At 36.4% G+C, this 14,338-nt stretch overlaps 1 protein-coding gene across 1 annotated transcript in view; it reads right to left on the bottom strand.

Moving 5' to 3' along the window:
- GABA-B-R1 (gamma-aminobutyric acid type B receptor subunit 1) overlaps positions 1-13,345 on the bottom strand; it is a gene marked incomplete at its 5' end in the record, with an annotated part of 51,153 nt that extends 37,808 nt beyond the window's left edge. The window contains one exon of the mRNA XM_088227986.1: positions 13,286-13,345. Coding sequence (XP_088084112.1) covers positions 13,286-13,345 — 60 coding nt within the window. The remainder of the gene's footprint in view (positions 1-13,285) is intronic.
- Positions 13,346-14,338: the final 993 nt, after the last annotated feature.

Below are 14,338 nucleotides of genomic sequence, written 5' to 3'. Positions count from 1 at the left end.
CTAATGGACTGACATACCCTATCACCGTTGGGAAAATTATATTAATGGTGATGGACAAATGGAATAGACCGACAGCGCAGCGGTAGGGACATTGAAATAAATAAATGGGAAATCTAAATAAAGATAATCATCCGTTCACAATGGATCCGAGTAAGCGGAGAAGGCTTTCAATAATGTCCAATCTATATCTTGGCATACTCGGTTTTCAGGAAAACTGGCTATTTAGATGACTAGGCGTGACGTGCGATTTACTCAATCAAAGCCAATTAAAATGAAATTGGGATAGCACTCATTCTCCACCGGCCAGCGTTCCCTCCAGGGGAAGGTTACACGATTATTAGCGGTAAGTAGGGTCGGGAGCCGGGAGCCGGGAGCCGGGACATGCTGCGGTCAGCCGCGAGTCGGCGGGAAACCGGCCGCCTCCTTCGCCTTCCGGAAGAAAACGGAATGCCACGGTCTATTTGACTGGTGGGATTTTTCTTATCAGAAATCTGACGGTTGTCCACCAAAACTGTTTTCCATTATTTGTGTTTGTGAAGTGAAAGAGCTAAAACCTTTATCACGTGGGTGAGATTCATCCGGCTGAACCGATTCAGCCAACAGATGAAAGAGTTGATCGAATGTGGATGTTCAAACATAGGCAGAATGGTGAATGTTACGCAGTGTGTAAAGTGCCCACTTAAACCAGCCAGTGACAGATCATAAGCCCTGTAAATGCCTAGACTTCCATATTCTGAACATACTTAAAACATTTTTGAAATAAATATGTTTCTTACGGTACAAGTGAGACGCCCCAAGATCTCTAACGGGATTGTTTATACTGCGCCTGCGGTACAGCGTACAGCCAGAAATAGCAGAAACCCTTTATCTGTCTTCCGTCTCAGGGCTATTCATCTTCCCCCTAATGGAGGTGTCTATCCACGCGCACACTTACACCCACCCTCGCGCACACCTACACACGCACACCCGCGCACTCGCACACGGGAGATCTCCGCGCGTCGAGCTCGAGACGTCGGCGTTGAGTGAAGCCTACGAAATAAATAGAAGAAATGTGTTCCTTACAAATAGGTCACGACAGTCGTGTCAAACTATACTGGAACCTCTTTTTACACGAGGATACGTTCCACGCAGTACCGTGTAGAGTACGCTAATACCTGATAGGTATCTTTATAATTAAGGGATTTTAGGCTTTACTTATTACTGTACCATTATAAAAAATAACATGACAACAAAATAGTTTTTAAACTTTAGCCAATATTCTGCCGCCCTTACGAAGAGTAGTATTTTTTAGTACATTTAATGACAGATTCGGAATCACGAAGAAAATATCTTTATTTTAGTCTTACTCACGTATCAATATTAGGAGCCATGAAATCCAGGAAGCAAAACTGCACTAACTAGATTTTCAGTTTAAATTTATCTTTAATTTAGTTTTGCTTAAGTTTATCTATTACATTCAAGAATTAATCTTAATATGAAAACGAAATAGATATTTCAGTTTTTTTCCTTTCTTTTGATACATGGCATACTCGTATAGTGATGACATGCATAATATATACAATAACTACAATAAAAACGACAGTATCTCTCCCTTCCTGGGGTGATGTGTAGTTAGTAAACTTTGCATCTGATATTTAATATCTCTATAATTAATATAATAAATTCAGGATTAAGATTTTCGGTATCATTTACACACACTTTTTGCGTCTTACTCTCGATACTACATATGTATTCAGGAGCGAGATAGACAATTTCACGCGTCACACACGCTAGCAGAAAAGTTGCCAGTACTACTGCCTTAGTAGCTCTTCAAATTTCGTTGGGGGTGGTTCTTTCGTTCACATTGCGAGCATGAGCTTATGTTTTTTTCCTTTTGGCAATTTGATTGAAAAATATTATTACTTTTGATTTCAACTATAAAGTGCCCATAAATATTATATTTCTTCGATTGAAAATCTCTAATGTTTTGCACGTTTAATGACTTCACAGCACCGTAAAGCGCGGATGTTTTTGGCACAGTAAGAGAAAGGTTATTTTCTTTTCCATCGTTTTTCTTAGAAACACATCTAACTGAGATACTGCACTCTTCATACGGATTATTATATTATTCACTATCACTCCATGCGTATACCTCACAGTGCCTAGTAAGTAAAGGAGCTCTGTAGGGAATTGCAAAAATGAATAACACAATAATTATATTACTATTACGCATTGCTAAATTAATGTTCATAGTTATCCAATTGTTGAACCGTGTTATTTCATAACTGTGTAAAAAGAGGTTTTATTACAGAGAAAATATTTCTATGCAGATGCGCTTCACATTTCGCGTATGTTTCCGAATAGGAAATATCACGTGTTTTTTTACATTATTGAAGTAATAAAGGTCTACGAAATACTGTCCAGTAAAAAAAACCTTTTTTGTTACTTATTAGTAGCATTAAAAATATTTTTAAATTTGTAATTTTAAATTCCCGCTAAAATAGTAATTCCATTGGCCACGCCCCTAATACGTCACGATTCATGTTTATTTGTTCCTCACCATTCAAATTTGTTTACAACATTATCACAAGTCTTAGCATCACAACTATCAAGGCCAAACATGTCGCTTTTTTCTAAAGATGAATTTTTCAAAATGATTTTTTTATATTTATATATGAAAAGATATCTCCACAATATCCGTATTGATTTTGAAAATACAATTAATTATTCTAAATCCATTTGAAATATTTCTATCGGTATTCATAGTATGTGATAAAAAAGCAGAAACCTTTATCATATTAGTAAAATTCATCCGGCTGAAGCATTTCGTCTAATAGGCAATTCCTGAAAATAATTTTTCAATTTTTATATTTCTACTTATAGTGTGTAAAGTGGCCACTTAAACCAGACAATGACATGTCAGAAGCCATTTTAATGCCTACACTTCCGTATTCCCCTCTCAAAAATGTTTTTCCTGTCTTTTGCAACAAATTTACATCTTTATTTTGTTGAGGTTGCTTGTCAGCCTGTCTCCAAACATTTGGACATACTCAAAAGAATGTTATATTTATATTTATGCCCAATTTACCCCAGTTTTCTGGCAAGATCAGTAGGTAAACGCGCACTATTAATGTCCTATAATTAATCACGGGAGCGCGAATTAAGGCGCTCGCGGCGGCGTACAATAACATGTCACATTACCTTGCTTCGGCGGTAGGTACACCGCCGTGCGCGGTGCGCGGATCTCGAGCCTTATCTTACTCAGAACCTGAACACTATACGCGAATACTACACCCCCCATTATAATACATCTCATTACCCTCTAAAATATCGCGTTTCCCAACCTCTCACAAGGAAACTTCAATTCGATTGTTAGCTCTTAAAGCATAAACAAAATACGTGCCTGGCGGTGTTGGGTCAAATTTGACCCAGTTTTTAAGGTCGTCTTTTGGGCATTTTTGTGGGTTTTATAATATTAGTATTTCATAACAATATGCCGTGAATCATGACTTGTCACACGTTTTGATGTGTGGTAAAGTTTTATGTACAATTTTACGTGATTTAGTTAAGGAAAATGATGTATAAAAAATATTTTTCACATAATCGATCATTTACTCGAAGGTGGATCCGATTAGACTACAGGTAGGTATAAGTTAAGGCGGCCTCCGTGGTGTAGTGGTAAAGACGCTTGGCTTTTCTCTTTGTTTCTTCTATGGCTGATACTGAGCCAGTGTAGTTGCGTGCTATATTCGGTTTTGTGGTAAATTTGGTCAAATTGGTAGCCTCCATGGTGTAATGAGTTAAGAAATCTGACTATCGCACGGAAAGTTCCGGGTCCGATTCCCGGTGAGAAAATTTGAATTAAACGTAATTTTTCTCAAGCCTGGGTGTTCTGTGATGCAATTCACCACTGTGATTGGGCCTCCTGGCCTGTTGTGGTGCAAAATTAAAATATTTCAAACATGCATTGCCTAGAACAACTCGTAGATATGCAAAATAATGGGTCAGTTAAAACTTTATTTGATTTAAAAGGAGCAATGAACGTAATATTCTGAATCAGGTAGAAGAATTTGTTAATCTGGGAACGTTTACTCGAGATAGAAATACTGAGAAAGATATTGAAAGGAGGGTGCCGGAAACAGGGTGAACAATACACTGAAATCTATCATGACAGATAAATGTTTGTCGCAGGAGGCAAAACTAGCAGTTTACAATGGAGTTTTGGTCCCTACCTTAATAAATGAGAGCGAAGTATGGAATAGGGAAAATATTTTTTGTTTAAACTATTCGGTCAAAAAGAAGTATAAAACTTGATTTAAATTAAAGTAAATTTCTCTAACATTTCGTGTTATGCATTACGTTATAAATTGTTCACTGCTGTGATTGTTTCTGTAAAATATATTTTTTTTCTAAAAGGTTCTTCGAACCGTTGATGAATAAATAAAGAAATACTATTTTCAGGCGTAGGTGAAATAATTCAATCGGATGAATCTCTTTTATAATAATAAAGGTTGAAACTCTTTTATTTCACACAAGTCTGCAGATAAAAGAGTTAACAAAACGTTGATGTACGAACATAGGCAGAATGGTGAATGTCGCATGGAATTTAGTTCCATAATTTGGTCGCTAAATGAAACCACAAGTTCCTTAATGATACGAGAGGGTGCAGAAAAAAAAATCTGCGTTATCTGTATCTCAGGGAGTATGGATATTACTTGTGGTGTTTCCTGGCCGACTTCTTACTAGAAATGCTGGGCAACCAGTTGAGGAGAAGGGATATTCATTTATGTCTTCACTTTTTTCAACTGATTGCTAGTCGCATTTCAACAATTTGGTCTATATTATGTCTCTGGTAATTGTATTTGACAAAGGCAGCACTTGTTCTACCTACCACGATTCAGAGCCGATCTGATAATGGTTGTGCCGGTAGGTAAATCAATCGTATCGCCTCGGATATCGATAAACGTATTTCATGACAGTGGTATTTCTTTTACGAAGCCAATTTCCGAATTGTAGTATGTACCGTATGATAAAAATATTTTTTTAAAATTTGAAATGCCCGCGTCTCACAAATCACGCCACGTTGACAGCACTGTTTTAGACAATCTATCAAAGTGTGATGGCGATTGAATGTTCAGTTTTCTGTCAGCGTCTGTTTGAGTGAGTCGAAAAAATTGATAAAAAATTGGCACAACGAGCGCGCCTCAAATTTTGTATTGCTACTGAAATTTCGTGTGCCGAATTATTGAACATGTTAAATGAGGCCTTCGGAGAATCGCGTAGGTCGCAAACACGGGCATACGAATGGTATAAGAGGTTTAAAGACGTTCGCGAATGCTTAGATGATGATAAACATACTGGACGTCCAGCAACGTCGAGTACCTGAAGAAAACATCAAATCAGCAAAGCAAATCGTGTTGAAAAATCAATGAGTACCATTTTAAAAGCTGACTGTGTTATTGAGCATGACCAGGGCCCGTTCTGACTTTTTTATTTTCCTTAGACTAAAATTGCTATTAAAGGAAACACGCTTAGAGACAATTGGTGCTATAAAAGAGAATTCGCCGCGAGAACTGAAGACCTTTGCAGGCTTACAAAAAGTGCATGGACAATTGGATTAAGCGTTGACATCAATGTATCGTCGCAAATGGCAAGCATTTCAAAGGGGATATATTTTTTTTTTTGAAAATTAAAATTTTGCTTTTTTTGCCAAATCCCCGTATATTTTTGATCATGAAAGTATGTACATTTTACAGGACTTTTTTCTTGTTTTTTATATTTTATCAATCTGTGATGTGTATTTTGTAATGTATTAAGAATCAATTTGATATGTTGTAATTTTCTTAATATTTTTTTTAAAAACAAAAATTAAATGAATGAAAATATTACACAGTGTGTAAAGTGAAAAATTAAACCAGCCAATGACAGGTCTTAAGCCCTGTAAATGTCAAGACTTCCACATTCATTTTCCCTCTCTGTTGCGAAAAATTTCATTCTCATAACTCCCTATAGAATAAAATCCAACCTCGTCTACAAACATATTGTTGATAAACATATTTATTAACGTGCCTTTTTTAATTTAATGAACGGATGGAAATATGAGATTTTTATTTTAAACAAGGTGTGTTGTAACGAGTCGAGAAAGCGAGGATATATTTGTCTGTTCTCATTTGCGTTCCTTCCAGAGCCAGAGAGCCAGTGCCAATGCTATAGCGGGCAGCAACATCTGTGTTCCAACCGACGCCGACGCGACGCGACGCGACGCGACGACATCGACACTGGCACCGTACCTACACTGCTGTACTGGGCGTGTTGAGTACTGTATACCAGGGTTGCTACTTACGTTTTGAGATAGACAAGCAAAAACAAATATTTATTATTGAAAATGGCTTTACTGTTTTTCAAAATATTCTCCTTGAGGATCAATACACTTTTGCAGGAGTTTGAACCAATTTTCGAAGCACTTCTTCCAGTCCGATTGAGGTACCTTTCCAAAACATGTGATTTGAACGTATCAACCGCTTCTTCAGGCATAGAAAACGTTAACCTCGCAATTTATTTTTGATATGCGGGAATAAGAAAAATCATCAGGTGCCAAATCAGGACTGTATGACCCATCAATTCGATGTTTTGAATGCTCATTAATTCATTCGTTTGAACTGATATGAGACAGCTTGCATTGTCGTGGTGAAGAATGATTCGTCTTCTGCAATGAGGAAGTTCAGTGTTTTTTTTTGAATTTTTTATTTGTTAATAGACTGTTAAACTAAGTCAATTTTTTTTTTTTTAATTTTTATATATCGTATTATCGGCGCTACGATTTTCAAAGTTTTGTATTTCTGAAATAACTCCGCGTGTAACGTCAGAGGTTCATTTCCGCTTATTCTCATTCAGTTCTTCCTATTGGTCCAGAAGCGACAAGCAGACCGGAAATCTTCCATAGCTCTCAGATCATAGGTTGATTCACATGAACCAGTGACGTCATTTAAAGTAGTGCTTTTTTATCAAAGTATTTTTTATTATTTTTTCTCTACATTTTCAAGAAACTTGGCAGTTCAATTTAATGCTCTAATTTTTACCCCGCGTAAGAAAACATTTTTTGTATCCAATTTCCCGTAGGGCTGAAGTTCCTCATTGGTTTCATTTATTTTTTCGAACACTTCTGGCAAGCAAATTGTGGTGTACCATTTAGATTTGACCAATTTCCGTTGTTCTAATAGAACGTTGGTGACATGTCCAGTTATTCCGAAAAAAAGGCGACCATTTTGCTTCGAAGTGCTTCTTGCGCGAACAACTTTTATTGTATTTAGCTCGTCTTGAAAGACCCACACAGTCGATAGTTGTTTAATTTCGAGTTAATATGCATAGATCTACTATTGTTGCCGGTCACAATCTTATAAACGTCTTTTGAAGCACCACGATTGACTTTTTTTAACATTTGTTTTCACCAATCGACACGAGCCTTTTTTTGAGCAATTGTCAAATTATGCGGCATCCAACGCGAACAAATCTTTTTGACGACCAAATGTTTATGCAATATTGAATGTATGCAGATAGAATTAACGTCCAAGCATACTTCAATCTCACGGTATGTCACATAACGATCTTGCAATATCAAATCACACAAAACATCGAATTTTTCTGGCACAACAGCCGATTTTAAAAGACCTTCACGAAATTCGTCCTCTAATGAAGTGCGACCACGATTGAATTCAGAAAATCAGCGAAACATGGTGGCTCGAGGGGGTGATTTATCACCAAAAGTCGCAGCGAGTTGATCGGCACACTGTTGTTGGTTTAATCCACGTCGAAAATTATAGAAAATCATCGCACGAAACGAAAATAAAAACGATTTGGTTACATTTTTAAAAAATAATGAATTTTTTTAAGTATCTGAAAACAGCAGAAATATGACTCGTATGACAAAACGTTACGAGTACGTTTACCATTAAAAATGGCAAACTTTACGATGACAATGTCGGATTTGACATATTCACACTGGTGTTGCCAGATCTCAAAACTTTAGTAGCAACCCTCGTATTACCGTACTGTGTTGTACTGGCAGATAGAGAGGAGGGTCTCCCTAGAGGGTACACGAGCCATTAACACAGTGTTCTGTTATTAATCCACACTATATTAACCCAGCGCTCGCCGCGCCGTTTGGCCATAATGTATCACGGCGCAAATCATGAATCTCGCCGCTCCAGTAACGCAGCTCCATGATTATTTTTTGTATCTTTATATCTGTCTGTGTAACTACAATTCGGGGATGAGGACGAACGACAATATCCAAAAAATCTCTCTAGATAATTTTTAGAACTCGAGTGAAAAGGGCAATGAAAGCAGTAAATCAAATCAATATAGCTTCTTTTCTTCTTTCTCTTCGTTAATATCTGTCGATCTATTATGGCAGAAAGCTGTTACTCTCGGGACTCTCCATATTTTAGACGGTCCACCAGGAAAACTTTTAGGCTTTATAAACATATTACAACAGACATGAAGAACACTTTCCAGGAAGAAATATAGAAGTCTGAGCATCCACAGGGCTTATAACCCGTCATTGGCTGGTTTAAGTGGCCATTTTACACACAGTGTAACATTCCCCATTCCGCCTATGTTTGAACATCCAAATTTCCTCAACTCTTCCATATGTTAACATTTGTGAAGTAAAATAGCTGAAATTTTTATAACATGGGTGAGATTAATCCGGCTGAACCGATTCACCTACTAGGCAACGCCTGAAAATAACTTTCCAATTTTTATGCTTCTTCTTTTACCGGGTAGTTAATTCAATAATGTTTTAAGTATGTCCAAATGCTTGCAGACTGGCTGGATTTTCTCCCCAGGGAGTTATTCATATTTAAATTAATTGCAACAGAGAGGAAAAACATTCCTGAGAAGGGAATATGGAAGTCTAGGCAGTTACAGGGCTTATGACATAAACCCTGTGGATGCTAAGACTTTTATATTACCGTTCGTAAAATGTTATTCATGTCTGTTGTAATATGTCAATATTTACAGCTCCCTGGGGAGTTGCATCCAGTCCTTGTCTACAAAAATTTGGACACACTGAAAACATTGTTTGAGGCTTTAGTTTTGGCTTTAAAAGTAAGTATTATTAAAACACGTATGTATTTGGATTCAATGTTTATTTTTTAAATCAACGCAATATTTTATTAAGAAACTTCTCTAGCTCTCTAGCTCTCTAGCTCTCTAGTTCCCGCAGGGAGAGTCGCTTTACTTAATCCATTATCTCTTATCTCAGAGGTTCCTTATTTCCATGATATGGTTTAATGTTTTATTTCCAAGTATTGCCCCCTCGTTTCTCACACTGCGATATTTTCATCTCCTCTTTCTTATCTTAATAATATCACATCTACCATTTTTTTGATAAAATCTCGTCTTCCTATTTTGGACCTTAAGCGTCCATTGTTACGTCAAGTACAGTACCTACGTCTCCAGTATCCACCTACGCCATGAAATTCCCAGGAAATATGTTTTGGAAAAAAACTAGCCTGCGACTGTATCTTCTATTCAATTTAAAAATAAATTTACCAGTCGAAGTTAAAATTGTTAATTTATTTAACATTAAGTTAGCTGTTTTTTCATCAAATTTCCGCGAAGAATACATAAACATCGTTGGAAAATATTAAAACATTAAACAAATTTATAATCACTACATCATCATCATCGTCATCGTCATTCACTTTCCCCACCCAATGGTGCATAGGGCGCTGCATTGGTACACCGATCGCAGCGTACCTCGATTATTTTTGTCACCTTTTGTCACCGTGCTGGATGGCCGCTCACACTAAGTGCTCACATGTTAAAAACCTGATTAAGGAAATCGGGTGGAGATAAGTCCGACTCGTTGTGTAGTGGTTGACGTGTTCACCAACCGGTCCTGGGTTCAAAACCTGTTAGAGTGGAAATGAAATATTTGTCTTAACGGTGGTTCCGCATTTCAATATTTCAATGTTCTCGGATTGGTGTCTTAAGCGTTAGGCTGATTACCACACCTTCATGTAATATATGATCGAAGTACAATGCATGTTGTTTACCAATGCAGTTCTCTATGCACCACTGGGTGTGGAAAAGGGAATGATAATGATGAGGAATATTTGAAAAAATTCAAACTTATTACTTAAGAAATAAAAAAAATAAAAAAAGTTTTATTTGTGTTTTGAAAACGATAATTTTATCAACAATGCTTTTATTATGTCCAAATATTTATAAAAAGACTGGATTTCCTCCCTAGGGAGTTATTGAGATCTTAATTTGTTGCAACAGACGGAAAACATTTTCAGGTCAAATTTTTCAGACCGTGTAAAGGCCTAGACTTTCTTGTTCTCTTCTCAAAAGTGTTTTCTCTCTATTGCAACAAATTTTGATCTAAATATCCCCCTAGGGAGGATATCCAGCCTGTCTATAAATATTCGGACATACCCAAAGCGCCGTTGATTAAACTAACTGGTATAAGAAAAAGTATGAAAATTGAAAAATGTTTTCAGGCGTTACCTAGTAGATGAAATGGTTCAGCCTGATGAATCTCACCCGCAAAGTAAAGGTTTCAGCTCTTTTACTTCACAAAAGTCAACAGACGGAAGAGTTGAAGAGGAAACGTGGTTGTTTAAACAAGGCAGAATGGTGAATGTTACACAGTGTGTAAAGTGGCAAATTAAACCAGCCAATGACAGGTCATAAGCCCTGTTAATGCCTAAAGTTCTATATTCCCTTCTCAAAAATGTTTTTCTTCTATTGCAACAAATTGAGATAATTTTATCATTTGATTTTCATCTCTTTAGTTTTTGCGTCGCATTTCAAAATTAAGAATGTCAACTTTATACTATCTTTAATCGAATTACCGAAGTTCGGGGAATGAAGTTCATAAATTAACAATATACCCGAATTGCTAGAAATAGCTTGCACGCCACTGCCAACCGTTCCCTTGTATTGTTCTAATGCGGTGATGTTACAGGAGCTCGGGAAGTTCATACTTAGCGAACATCAACGAGCGCGCCAGATTGATAAGCGTTTATTAATTACCTCATTGAGCATGCAGAGTACAGCCTCCGCCAGGTTCGGGTACACGTGTACTAGGGGTGCAATCGCTAAAAAATGCAGTGCCGGAACGCTTTTTTTTTTACTTACTATAGAAAAATATTGAGGTTAGGCCCGGCCGGCCAGTCAGGGTATATAGCTAACTTATCGTCGCATCATTTCAGGCAAAAGTCACTCATTTTAATTTGAAAATCGCAATTTAAAAAATTAGTAACCAAGGAAAAATTCTATTATTGTGTTTTGGAGGTTTTGTGAAGACAATATAATTTAATGCACTAGATTATGTTATTAGAATTAGGGATCTCGGTATGTGTTAGAAAATGTGCTGTTCCTCCAATACAGACTAGCGTTTGTTACTTACGGGGGTGGCTTCCATACCGAGGCATTTAGAATAGGTATTTGGTTTAAGGATTTTTGAATTTTCATTGTTTCACGCTGCGTTGCCGCCGCTAGACTGCCGCAAGAGTTGGAGAGTTGTAATCTTCAAGTAAACCATTACACGTAATAATTTTTATATTATATATTAAGGTATCAGACAGATTTTAATTAAATATTTGGTCCATCAGGATATCTGAAAATGACAAAATATCGAGTATCTTGCGACAAATATATAAAGCATTTATTTGAGAGAAAGATATGATATAATTTTATCACTAAACGACACACATTTATGTTTACATAAAATGAAAAGAGAGAGTGATTACCGAGCGATTATTATTTTCTAACCTCAAGTTACCACACAGTGACCAGAAGAAGTTTTTTCACACAGTATGTTTAAGGGTAAATAAAATTTTGTTACTTATTTTGTGAAGTGAAAGAGTTGATACCTTTATCCTATGAGTGAGATTTATCCGGCTGAAACATTTAACTTACTAGACAACTCCTGAAAACATTTTTATACTTCTTAATCCTGTTATACCAGTTAGTAAAATCAACAATGTTTTGAGTATGTCTAAATGGTTGAAGACATGCTAAATTTCCTCCCTAAGGCGTTATTTAGATCTAAATGTGTTTCAACAGAGAGAGAAAACATTTTTAAGGGGACAATTAGATCTAAATAACTCCTTAGTCAGGAAATTCAGCCTATCTACAAACAAATGGACACACCCCAAACATTGTTGAAAATTTGATTAAATTAAAAGTAAGAGCGCCAAGCAGTTAATCTAATTCAATTTAATTGAACAAATTAAAAATAAAATGGTTACTGGATTTGGGTAGAGAAAAATCGGAAAACTTACTAAAAAACATTCGAAAATAATAAATTATAAATTGTATATATTGTATAACTTTATAATAAATTAGCAGGTAGTCATGTCGTTGTTTTTTTTAAAATTAAAATGTCTGCCTTAAAACAGGTTTTACCTAGTTAGGCAGACTAGACATAATCCAGAGAAATCTATTACATAAATAAATATGTATGTAGAACTATTGATTTCCCAAACAAAATAAAATAAAATAAAATAAGTAGATAATGAATTTGTAATTTTTGTTTATAAACCATTATTATTATCAACAATGTTTGAGTACGTCCAAATGCTTGCAGACTGGCTGGATTTTATCCCTAGAAAGTTGTTCATATTAAATTTATTTCAACAGAGAGGGAAAACATTTTGAAAAGGGAATATGAAAGTCTTCCATATTCCCTTCTTAAAATGTTTTCCCTCTCCGTTGAAATAAATTGTTATTATTATTGTAATATGAAAAAAATAAAAAATTATAAGTGCATTATTTTTCCTAAAACCTGGGTCGGAAGTCGTTATTGCCGCGCGTCTCGGCACTCGTGTGCCCCTGATGTGTACACTGTACAGTGAACATCGGTACAGGTTGGTATAATTATCTGCAGAGACAATCTCGGGCGAGAGCTTTATTGCTCAAGCAGATTTAGTAATTTCATACAAATTGAGTACTCGCAGCGTAATAAACACGGCATTGAATACTGAAGTTATCAATCTGTAATGACTCAAAGCTGAGTTATTTGATTCCCTGTTGAGTCAGACCGAGGCAGGAGAGAAACTCCTGTTATACATCATGCACTAGGAGTATTCTGAAAAAACTATATATCTGTGTTTTGGTTTTTTTTTTGCAGAACAGCAATTTATTGTTTATCGACTTATTTTAGTAAAACAACAAGAAATTTTAAATTAAAGCTGTATTGAAATTGAGTTTGATAAAATGAAATGGTCGGTTCGACCTACCGCAGTTTCATTGCAAGGTTACAATATAATTAAATAAAAGATTTACTTACATTGTATTGAGATTTAATTAAGTTCAACACTGAACGAATTGACCGCGACACGAGTTTACATGATGTGGGTATTTGTACATTTTAGAAAGAGAGAGCAAAAGCTAAATGAATCGAAGCCGACCGGGCCACATGCAAGTTCTGGCGAGCTCCAATCGTGCCGACGTCGGGCAGTCCCGGTGTGTCTTGCGCGGTGTTACAAGTGGTAAAAATGCGGTGGGAGTGCGTGCCCATAAAGCCATCTCATATAGAAAGAGAGAGCAAAAGCCAAATGAATCGAAGCCGACCGGGCACATGCAAGTTCTGGCGAGCTCCAATCGTGCCGACGTCGGGCAGTTCCGGTGTGTCTTGCGCGGTGTTATAAGTGGTAAAAATGCGGTGGGAGTGCGTGCCCATAAAGCCATCTCATTAACTTACACTCACCGGAGATAAGTCCGATTACACCCAGCAGTATTGAAAATGATCGATTATGGGAAAGGTGATTTTTATACGTCATTAACAAAGTCATGAGAAATCGTAGACAAAACTTCATCACATGTTCATTTTGTTTGAGCATATTGTGATAAAATAAAATTGAAAAATAAACAAAAAATGCCTAAAACATAAAAAACCAGTTCTAATATGACCCACCACTGCCACGCACGTATTTTTTGAGCCAACGGGCTTCAAGAATAATTTTTAAAATAAGTCCGTAAACTTAACAAATTACAACAGAGATGGAGAACATTTCAAACATGAGAATATGGAAGTCTAGGCATTTACTAGGCTTATGACCTGTATTTGGTTGGTTTAAACTGGACACTTTACACACTATGTAACATTCACCATTTTGCCTATGTTTGCACATCCATATTTTTAAAATTATTCCATCTGTTAATTTTGGTGAAGGTTGTTTTAGTGTTGATTTTAGGATGTTTAAACATGAGCAAAATGGTGAACTTTACACAACGTGTAAAGTGGCCACTTAAACCAGCCAGTGACAGGTCATAAACCCAGGAAATTCCTAGATATCCATATTCTTTTCTCTAAAATGCTCTCCATCTCTGTTGTAATCTG

Source organism: Micrasema longulum, unplaced genomic scaffold (assembly GCF_059751315.1).
Source record: "Micrasema longulum isolate JH-2025_06_02 unplaced genomic scaffold, ASM5975131v1 h1tg000550l, whole genome shotgun sequence".
NCBI classification, from domain to species: domain Eukaryota; kingdom Metazoa; phylum Arthropoda; class Insecta; order Trichoptera; family Brachycentridae; genus Micrasema; species Micrasema longulum.
This window is presented reverse-complemented; position numbering and strand designations above follow the sequence as displayed.